Below are 10,017 nucleotides of genomic sequence, written 5' to 3'. Positions count from 1 at the left end.
TCTCCATCTGGCTGTAGAACTCCTTTCGAGCTTCGAACTCAGCGGCGTCGATAATCTCTCCAACGTAGTCGCAAACAAGTTGCCTTTTGCCTACGCCCTCCTTGACAGTGATTCCCAGGCCCTTCCCTTCAATCTCGAGCTTCTTAAGATTGGCCTTTGCAGTGCGAATGTTGTACGCGAGGAAGGGACGGTTTCCGCAGTCTTTGAGGGGGGTGCCGATACCGGGATCGCGGCTGGCCATGCGCAGCACGTTGCAATTCTTCTCATTGCACTGGATACGCGTCATGGCATTGGTGCATGATTGAGCACAGCGATGACGGCAGTCACACTCCACGTCGTCTAATTTTGTGGCGGCGAGGTTTACGTTGCTGAAGGTGACAGACGAGTTCAGAGTCCGTTTGTTGGTCTGGTAATGGCAGCTTAGACACATGGTCACCTTAACGCCTGATGTCTGTTGGAACCGCTGCGAGTGCTTCCAACATCGTAGGTCTTTACAGTGGCTGCAGACTACCATATGATCCGGATCCGCCAGCGCGACCTCATCGAGGGCCTCCAAGTAGGAGCACTCCTTCTGCTTGGCGATCTCGAACGCGCAGGACTGACAGTAGTGCAAAGCGCATAGAAACGGCCTTCGGACTGTCTTACGCTTGGACTTCGCAGCCTTCCGGTCCTTAGGAGTAGGGAATATCCACACGTCAGCCATAGTCTCCACACACTTCAAGCAGTAGTGACTCGTGCAGCGGTAGCTGGCACACCGATGACGGTCTTTACGGGCAGGCACGTCCTGGTTGCAACCCGCACAGCGTATTCGATTGCGAGAGCACGCAGCGCAGAGCCAGTCGTCGCCGTCGACGGCAAGCTCGGCCCCGCGAGCGATCTCAGACCGGAGACAGTCGATGTGGAACCCGGCATAACACTCGTCGCAGATGATCTTGGCCTTCGGGTTCTTCGTCTTTCGGGAGTCTGAGCCGTCTTCGTCGTCGTCGTGAGCGAAGTCGAGCTGTTTCTTACAGACGTTGCACCAGTTGATTTGTATCGTCTGGTAGGAATTGGCTGCGGGTAGCACTGACGTGGCCCAGCCCTCCTTGTCGTACACCCGCTGAACGCCACGTAGGGCGTTCTGGAAGAATTCATGGGTGTATTTTGGAGGAAAGTCGACAGTATGCACCTTTAAGTGGTCCAGAACCTTCGGAAGGCGCCAGTTCGCAAAGTCACAGTCTCCCCTCGGGCATTGATAGACGCCTCCAATGTATGTCCACTTTGGGAAGTGGTAGCGGTCATCATCAAGGTCCAACGAGCCAGTCTCCCAAAGAGGGCCGTCTATCTGCACGTCATGCGTGCACACATGTCGTTCCCACGCCTTCCAGTCGGAGAATTTGTGGAAGCACCCCACAAGATTGCACCACCACTCCTTATCCTTGGTCTCCTTGAACCGGTCGACCCCGGATTCGCGCGCTTCATCCACATTGAGCTCTTCGTAGGTCATACGCCCCATGTCAGAGTCAGAGGAGGTCTCCTCGCCGTCGTCAATCAGGGGAGCGTCCTCCAATGCAGGACCCTCCACTGAAGACTCCTTCAAAGGAGCATCCTCCAGAGGAGAGTCCTTAGAAACCGTTACGTCAGGGACCTCGGGGATTGCTGCCGGCTCGGGTTCAGAAGTCGTCGAGGGCGCATCGGTCGCCTCACTTTCGCTGGAATCCTCGTCGCTGTTATCTATGTTTTCCTGTCCCTGTGAGCCGTTTTCCCCGGAATCCTCGTCGCCATCGGAGCTCTCCAGCGAGTCGCCCGAGTTGTGCCTTTCGTCCTCGATAGGGGGGACCGAATCGGCCGAAGTCTCCTCAATCACTGGAGGTTCCCGATCCTTGATCAAACAGGGGTCCTCCAAACCCACTTGTTCCCCGTTCACCAAGCATCCTGCCTCTTGATTGTCCGGCTTGGAGTTCTCCAATTCAGGATCAACAGGACGCAGGTCGTACACGGTCGGAATCCAGCTTCCGTCGAGCTGTTTACAACGTTTAGGTGCGGACTGCGCAATCTGGGCGAATTCCCGCTTGCAAGCGCTCATGCTACCTGCGCCGAAATTAATTACTGAATTCTTTGTGCTGGGCATGGAGACGTGGTGTGTCCACACAGGACCGGGCAACCAACCGTACTTCTACAATTCCGAGTCGCAAAAGTGGGTTGGCTCAATCTCTGAGATGTGATGCGTTTATGAAATGAAAGCGGCTTACTGATTTTTTGTAGGTCTGTGTGGGAACCACCTGAGGGTAGGTACGTGCGCTTCCTGGACAAGCAGAAGGTGAAGGTGTTTGTCTGTCCTGAACCCTGGCGTCCGCCAATTCCGCCGGGCTGTGCTCATTGGGATCCTACAGAGTGGTCCAAGCTCCCCCAATCGAGCTGGTTCATAGTGAAAACGTCTCAAGGTCCCACGTATTTTTACAACGAATCCACGCATGAGACAGCTACTGTGGCCACAGGGAAGTTGGCAGAGCTGGCTGCTGCCGTCGGCTTCGTAATTCCGGAGACTGATTGCTTTGGCGGGGCGCAGGTGTCGGTTCCGAAGACTGAGAAGGCGAAGACGCAGAGGGAGAGGCAAGCCGAGATTGAGCGCTTCCACGGTCTGTTGGCTTCCTTGGGCGTAGGGCCGAATGACACCTATAAGATGACTCTTCCGCGTATGCTGCACGAAGTCCGGTTTAAAAGCGTCGGAAAGTACTCCCGCAAGCCCCTGTTCGATGAATATGTGGAGGGGCTCCGGAGCCATGTGGACCTGGCCTCAAGCCCAGTAGACCTGACAGTGAGCTCAGTGGCTGAGGAGGCTTTCGAAGAGAGGTGCCGGACGCTGCTTAAGGAGGAGAGGGCGCATTTACGATGGGAGGATCGGCAGATGGGGTCGAAACTGCCCAGCAGCGTCAGGCGCAAGCTGTGGGACAAGGTCTGTGCAGAGTCAGGCTTTAGACCTCGAGACCGATCGCGCTCAAGGTCCAGAGGTCGCGAGTTGGGCCGTTTCCAGTGTTCCAGGGCCGAGGGGACGTTCATGGAGCTGCTGTCGGAGTGTGTACGGAACCCATGCATGGACTTCGCCGCGGCCGAACCTCTGCTCCGTAGCCATCCTAAGTGGAAGGGACTGAATCTGGAGTACAGGAAGCGCCATAGCCTGTACTGTGAGTTCCAAGCATCACAGTCGCGTTTGAAGCAAGACTATATATACAGTGCGCTGACTACTTCCGGTTTCGATTTCGACCTTGACCTTCAGAATGTCAGAGCCAAGCTGCAGGCAGACCCCTTTCTGGCGCCCCTGCCGCCCGAGCTGTTCGAGGACCCTGTCCGCCGATGGAAGGCAGATCAGTTAGAAGCCTCAAAGGCCGAGCTCAGGGCGTTTCTCCGTTACTACCCTGGTCTATTGGCTACATTCAGGGCGGGCATGCCCTTGGAGGACTTTCTGGAATCTCACCTTGACCTTGTGACGGATGTCAGGTGGTTGCGGTTGAATGGCGAAGAGGCAGCGCGTATGGAGGAGCTCGAAGGCGCGATTCGGTCGCAGGCAAACCTCTCGTCGGAAAGTAAGGCTACCCTGTGGCAGTTGAAGCGCGATCGAGAAGAGGAGAGGGAGGAGAGAGAAAGCGAGAACCCCTTGTCGCTAAGAAAGGCTGGAGAATTTGGGGTGTCGAAGCGCTTCACTGAGGCGGACATTCTCGATGATGAATAGACAAGGCAGTCGACTATATTTTAGAGTTCAGTACGCACAATACAACAATTGATGGGTCTGTTCCTTCCTGGCACTCAGGTTAAATTGACGAACGTCGCTGTCGTTAAGCTTCGGAAGTCTGGCTTGCGCTTCGAGGTAGCATGTTATAAGAATCGGATCACCGCGTACCGGGACGGCACCGAGACGGACTTGGCAGAGACATTACAAATCGAACGTGTCTTTTCGAATGTGTCTAAAGGGAAGTTCGCCAACCAGAGTGACCTCATGAAGGCGTTCAACACAGCAGATGAACTTGAGATCGCAAAGATCATCTTGTCAAAGGGCGAGATCCAAGTGACTGAGAAAGAGAGAAAGGCGATGCAGGAGGAACGCATCAGAGAAGTGGCTGAACTTGTTGCGCAGAGAGCTGTATTTGCAGAGACTGGTCTCCCAATTACGCCGACTGCGGCTGCGAACCTTCTCAAAAAGGTCGGCTTCTCGGTTCGACTGGATGAGGCCATCAAGGTGCAAAGTAATAAGGCGGTCACGAAGATCATGGCAGCGGTCCCAGGTCTGCTTACCAGAACCAAGCAGAAGCTGAACATTACCGTTCCTGCTGCCCATTCAGAAGTCTTGGGCCGCTTCTTGCGAGACGCCGTAAAAGCCACCATACTTGAGGAAGCCACAGCCGAGGACGTGCTGGCGGTGACCATCCTCAGTGACTCCTACTTCTACCGGCAGCTCCTGACTTTTATGGAGCAGTTGGAGCCAGCAGGTACGGTATTGATGGTGAACGCCCATGAACCGGTGGCAGCTAAACTGGAGGATGTCCCACCTGTGGAATCGCCACCGCCAGCTGTCGCTTTGCAACCGGCAATGGAGCACTCACCTACTAAGGCAGAGGCTGTGTGTGGAGCGTGCGATGCGCCATTTCACGGTCCGAAGGCGGCTCAGCACTTCCGCAGCCATTGCAAGTCCGAGTGGCATGTGCACAACCAGAAACGCCACGCTAGAGGGCTGAAAGGTATTCCCGAACACGAATTTGAGGAGATATCCCTCGACTTGCGGGAGGGTTTCCTGACCGTGGACTGACGTCTGTATACTGACTTTCAATGTGATTGATCGTGCATTAAACTCTCGAAAGCATCACTCTGATGTCTCGAATCCGTCCATTGCAGGTACAAACGTTCCTAAGTCCTCGTTGATTTCGAAAGGGACATCCATCGATTCATCATCGGACTCCGGATTCATCGCGCTCATGTCACTGAGAGCCGTGAAGAGGTCCGCGATTGGGAAGGGGTCCTTCGGGGTAATTTCCCACTCAGTGAAGGGCTCGTTGTCGGGCGTTTCTTCGGCTTGATGGCCGTCTGGAAAGACGCTGAGCTGGCAGTACAACACGTCCGCGCTGCCGGAGCTCGACTGCGCATGAAGCAATATGTCTCCATAGTTTACGGAGAAAGAAGGATGGTCCTGGCCCAAGAACACCACCCGCTTTGAGGTGACATGGAAGACTCCCACGTCCTCAAGCAGCGGTTCGCACGTGTCTGTCTTCCAGAGCAGGTGGCATAGAGGGGTTACGTACGAGCAAACCTCGCCAGGCGTTAGCTGAATGTGGCCATGCTCCATCAGAGGCCCAATAACCAACATTGTATGAAAAATATGGAGTTTTTCGGTCAGAGGCGACACTTTGCCGCCATACAAGCCTTTCCTGCAATTGGTCCGACGGCAGTAAACGCGAAGGCTGCTGGATGCAGCCTTGTGTGGCCACCCCTCAAAAACCTTCATGGAGCCCACAAACGACCTAATGTTGGGTGTCGCTGAGTCAATTATCATCCTTTTTGCAGATGGCTTCCCACTCGAGATCAACTTCTTCTGAGCACGCTAGGGCTACGGCCCGGTCCAGCGTGACCACTTATGCGGGCCAAGCCGGTCTGCCCACTCCCCACTCCCCTAATTCTGTACAGTCCAAGTCTTTTTTGACGTCGAGTCGCGTTCTGCTGTCTGACGCTGTGCTGCCGGAAGGATCTTACGCAGTCAACGAGAGGAAGGTTTCCTCCGTGGTGCTTTCGGAGACGCTTATGGGCGATAGGCGTGAGAACGTCAGGTACGTGGAGGTTCCAGTCTACCAGGAGGTCGTGAAGGAGGTGAAGACGAAAGAAACTCGACATGTGGAGAGACGCGTCCCTAAGTACGAGGTGGAGGTCGTCGACCGTGTGGTTGAGGTGCCGGAGATTAACTTCGTGGACCGTGTGGTTGAGGTGCCGCGCACAGAGACGGTAGTGAAGCACGTGCCTCGCATCGAGGTGGTGGATCGCCAAGTGGATATTGTGAAGCACGTCCCAGTCGTCGAGCTCAAGGAGGTGGACAGGGTGGTGGAGGTACCCAGTGGTGAAGTTATCGAGGTGCCTCGAACCGTACGCGTTGAGAACAAGCGAGTTGTCGACGTCAACGTCGACATGAAGGTGCCAGTCGTGGTGGCTCAATCTATTCGACCTGTGATACGTGAGGGACGTGATCACGTCGACGTGGAAGTCTTCGAGTACGAACCTGAGGTCGTCAGGGTGGACGTCCACGTTGCGAAGCCTGTTGATACGCATCTCGTTGCGAAGGGTCACATCGCTACTACTCACCGAGTCGTCAGTGCTCCGACTGGGCAGTATAACGCTCTGCTGAAGAAGCTGAATGCCCATCTCTCCACCGATAGAGTTGCCAAACTACCTTACATTGTTGAACAAGGCCGAACCACGTTCTACCAGGAGGAACTGCGCTTTATGGAGCTTGAGCGGGATGCCAGAATCGAGAACTTTGAGGCTGGGGTGGTTTCGGCGGAAGTGGAGGTCGGTGCGCGCGGCAACTCCTCCTGCTCTTCGTCTTCTTCCTCGTCATCGTCCTCGTCGTCGTCCTCGTACAAGGCTGCGACTACGAGTGCCCTAACTGAGAAGATGGTTGTCACCCAGAAAACCTCTCACAGGAATCGTTGCGGTAAGCAAACCACGAAAATCACTCGGCATGGTGATGGGTGCTGCGCACCAAAGGTAAAGGTAACGACCACCAACAGTAAGAACGAGAGACACGCGTGCGGTCATGAATCTCGCCGCAAAGAACGCGCCCACAAGATCCACACACGAAAAGGTGGAGCTTGCTATAAGGGACCTCAGCCCACTGAGTCATTCTACGACATCCACAGCATGTTGCCGGCTGCTCACTACTCCGAAGTCCCCGAGTCGCAGCTCGTCGCTCAGGCGTCCTCCTCCTCCTCAACGGCTAGCTCGACCACCACGAAGACTGCCAGCCGCCCTGCGGCGTCGAAGATAACTTCGAAGGCAACCTCGAGGACTAACATCGCGAAGAAGCGCAGCTGCCGTCCGTGTCAGGGAACTGAGCGCGAGACTCCCGAGTACTCTGAGATGCAGTCGCACGCCGTGAGCACCTTCCATAAGAAGAGCAACCGATGCGCTCAGCCATGTGGACAGCCTGGTGTGCCTGTAGCCAGCAGGTCTGTTGCTACTGTGTCGGTAGTTCCTTCAGAGGCGCCCCGAACTCAGTATGAGATCGTCACCTCGCACGTTCCATCTGTTTCCCACGCGCCTAGTGCCCACGCTCCATCAAGCTCCCACGCGCCTAGTGCCTACGCTCCATCTGTTTCCCACGCGCCTAGTGCCTACGCTCCATCAGGCGTCCCTGTCTCGGCGCGGCCTCACTACGAGGCGAAGTCTCGCAAATGCCGGCCTTGTGCAGCGAAACCCGATTACTCGCAGGTGACTGCAAGCACCGCCCGTCCCCATTACGAGAAGAAGGGCCACGGATGTGGCCAACCCTGCGGACAGCCCAACGCCCTCTCCACCGTTGTGAGTGTGCCTGCTTCTGAGGTGCAGTCCCACGCGACAACACTTGTGAGCAGCCAGGTATACTGAGGTTGCGAAGAATTTCAAGTCGAAAGTATTGCGACAATTGATTAAAATCAGACTCCTAGCCAAGTGAAATAATCTGCTTATTCTGATTTCTGTACCCAGCGATTTGCTGGTCTACGGAAACTGACATCATAGAAACTGACATCATAGAAACTGACATCCTAGAAACTGGCGTCATAGGTTTGTTGTGATGTTTCGTGTGTGCATCGCGGCGCATGGGGAACCAGCATTGGAGGGTGTAAGACGACGCTGGCTGTTGATGGCGTTGACGGTATGTGTTCTGTGCGTCTACAAAGTCGGGCGTCACATAATGATGTCGCTGCAATTCCCGTGCCATGGAAGGAGTGGTCTGACCGGCTTCCGAAAGAGGACGAGGAATGGGACAACATGATGAGGGATTCCAATGCGCTTTGTACTGAGTGACACCGGCGGATCGCAGCGCATTCAGCAGGCTGGTAGACTGGGCGCCATGATGGTTATAATCGGGAGAGCTACAGTTCAGGAAGGCCTCCCGTTCCACTGTTTGATACCATGGAAACACATATTCCCCAACCAGGAGATCCTAAAGGACGGAACTGCACTGGATATGGTTTTACAGCGCATCAATGAGGAGTCCAACGAGGAGTTCGAGCGACGATTTCGACTATATCAGCAGCACGTGCCGGATTTCGTGTGGGAGGTTGAGAACAGTCGAGTGGCGGAGAACATCCTGATCGAGGCGGCCCATCGTGCAGAGCGGCCTCCTGAAGGCGGAGTGGACTTAAGATTTGAGGAGAGGGCAGCAGTTGACCCAAATCTGTTGAGTTCTTGTTCCTCTTAAATCATAATCATAGTCCAACCACTTAAATCATCATAGTTGTCACACTACCACCATTTGAAGCGGAGTGGTGAAGCAGTGGGGGCACGTGGTGGAATTCAATTGCTTGTGGAAGCGGAGTGGTGAAGGAACAAACTTTTGTTCCTTCACCTTTTGTTCCTTCCCTTCAACTCGGGACAAACTTTTGGAGTCGAAGCGCATTGGAATGTGGCCCAAACTACCTGCCATCAACAGCCACGTGCACATCTGCCGCTGTGTGCACACGACGATTCTGATGCTCTACCGAACCCAGCGCTGTCCAGGGCTGGTGATTGCGATCATGTTGTCAGTCGTGGGTTTGCTGATCATTCGCAATGTCGAATTGTTCTCTTCTGTGTCAGTTCCATCACGGCTGCAGCCATCTTCGAGGATGGTGGGTCAGGTAGTATGGACTACAGATCTGAGGAAGATGGTTGAGCCTGTGATTTCGCAACAGTCCTCATCTGAGCCTGTGATTTCGCAACAGTCCTCATCTGAGCCTGTGATTCCACAAGAAGCTCCCGAAGTGCTTGAACCTGTAATGTCGGGGGAAAAGGCTTTCGATGCGAGTTCCGTAGACGCAGTTACCAAACTCACTGGTCCCGTGCCATGGAAGGAGTGGTCTGACCGGCTTCCGAAAGTGTCGTATGAGGATTTGGAGTGGAGGCAGCCCTTGGGTAGAGTCCCCTTTTACATGTATGATGACGAGGAATGGGACGACATGATGAGGGTCAAATTCCAATGCGCTTCGACTCCAAAAGTTTGTCCCGAGTTCATGTTTCTCCACCAGCTCCGCTTCCACCCTTGGCGAGTTAATGACATCGAAAAGGCCGCTGTAGTCGTTCTGCCAATCATAACCTCCGACCTCTCAACGCATGGGAGAAACACTGGCCTGGAAAACCAGATGGAGATTCAGACCAGGTTCGCACAAATTCGTAAGATGATAGACCCCAGCAAGCGTCATGTGCTGCTTATAGCAGACTGGGTCATCAGACATCTTATGCAGCAACTTAAGTGGAAACCGGTCTCCGACTTTGTTGTCGTCTCGCAAGCGCTCTTTCGCCCTTGGCAAGCTGCCCCGATAGCAAACCCCATATTCTCCTCGGTGTTAGGAACGATGTCGGCGGATGTAATGAAAAATCTGGAGGCGTTCCCCTCTCCAACTGCGACCACCATTGATAATTTCCGCAAACGGAAACACCTCTTCAATTTTCTGGGCCAAGCAGACAGCAGGAGAGCGTACTATCTCAGAACTCTGATACTTAAGCTCTTCAGCAAGGTCCGAGAGCCCAGTGTCTTGACCTTGGTTAGAGTCCCTGGTACTCGGCAGAGAATCATCCTGCCTGCCTGCGACCTGAAAGGCCTCGACGAGACTGACTGGAAAGGGTGCCATGTAGAGCAAGGACAACTGAGCATTGATGCGCAAGACTACCTGATGCAAACCTCCAAGTTCGTTTTGATCACCAGAGGTGACAACGGCGGATCGCAGCGCATTCAGCAGGCTGGTAGACTGGGCGCCATGATGGTTATTATCGGGAGAGCTACAGTTCAGGAAGGCCTCCCGTTCCACTGTTTGATACCAT

General features: G+C 54.5%; 6 protein-coding genes across 10 annotated transcripts; 4 read left to right on the top strand and 2 right to left on the bottom strand.

The window, feature by feature from the left end:
• KVP18_003856 (uncharacterized protein) lies at positions 1-2,065 on the bottom strand (the record flags this gene model as incomplete). 2 transcript variants are annotated; one of them, XM_067955948.1, is made up of 1 exon in its annotated part: positions 1-2,065. In XM_067955948.1, a coding segment is annotated over one exon (2,065 nt), but the record flags the coding sequence as incomplete, so codon positions are not given. The 2 variants fall into 2 exon arrangements, with proteins under 2 accessions (XP_067806066.1, XP_067806065.1); XM_067955947.1 differs by having other exon boundaries at positions 39-2,065.
• A 43-nt stretch (positions 2,066-2,108) lies between these two features.
• KVP18_003857 (uncharacterized protein) lies at positions 2,109-3,709 on the top strand (the record flags this gene model as incomplete). Its single annotated transcript, XM_067955949.1, has 2 exons — positions 2,109-2,176; positions 2,245-3,709. 2 exons carry the CDS (start codon positions 2,109-2,111, stop codon positions 3,707-3,709), a joined length of 1,533 nt encoding a protein of 510 aa, XP_067806067.1.
• A 51-nt stretch (positions 3,710-3,760) lies between these two features.
• Positions 3,761-4,780, top strand: KVP18_003852 (uncharacterized protein; the record flags this gene model as incomplete). Its single annotated transcript, XM_067955939.1, has 1 exon — positions 3,761-4,780. The coding sequence occupies one exon, from the start codon at positions 3,761-3,763 to the stop codon at positions 4,778-4,780; it is 1,020 nt and encodes a 339-aa protein (XP_067806058.1).
• Positions 4,781-4,834: 54 nt separating this feature from the next.
• On the bottom strand, positions 4,835-5,335 carry KVP18_003854 (uncharacterized protein; the record flags this gene model as incomplete). Its single annotated transcript, XM_067955944.1, has 1 exon — positions 4,835-5,335. The coding sequence occupies one exon, from the start codon at positions 5,333-5,335 to the stop codon at positions 4,835-4,837; it is 501 nt and encodes a 166-aa protein (XP_067806062.1).
• Positions 5,336-5,532: 197 nt separating this feature from the next.
• Positions 5,533-8,419, top strand: KVP18_003853 (uncharacterized protein; the record flags this gene model as incomplete). 3 transcript variants are annotated; one of them, XM_067955943.1, is made up of 2 exons in its annotated part: positions 5,533-7,581; positions 8,039-8,419. In XM_067955943.1, the coding sequence occupies 2 exons, from the start codon at positions 5,533-5,535 to the stop codon at positions 8,417-8,419; spliced, it is 2,430 nt and encodes an 809-aa protein (XP_067806061.1). The 3 variants fall into 3 exon arrangements, with proteins under 3 accessions (XP_067806061.1, XP_067806059.1, XP_067806060.1); XM_067955941.1 differs by lacking the exon at positions 8,039-8,419 and having other exon boundaries at positions 5,533-7,602; XM_067955942.1 differs by lacking the exon at positions 5,533-7,581 and having other exon boundaries at positions 8,003-8,419.
• A 202-nt stretch (positions 8,420-8,621) lies between these two features.
• KVP18_003855 (uncharacterized protein) lies at positions 8,622-10,017 on the top strand (the record flags this gene model as incomplete). Of its 2 annotated transcripts, none has more annotated exons than XM_067955946.1 (1): positions 8,622-9,939. In XM_067955946.1, a coding segment is annotated over one exon (1,318 nt), but the record flags the coding sequence as incomplete, so codon positions are not given. The 2 variants fall into 2 exon arrangements, with proteins under 2 accessions (XP_067806064.1, XP_067806063.1); XM_067955945.1 differs by having other exon boundaries at positions 8,691-10,017.

The sequence above is a fragment of a genome (genome assembly GCF_019968955.1).
Source record: "MAG: Porospora cf. gigantea A chromosome Unknown PgA_NODE_863_length_10017_cov_485.715, whole genome shotgun sequence".
Classification (NCBI taxonomy): Eukaryota; Apicomplexa; class Conoidasida; order Eugregarinorida; family Porosporidae; genus Porospora; species Porospora cf. gigantea A.
This window is presented reverse-complemented; position numbering and strand designations above follow the sequence as displayed.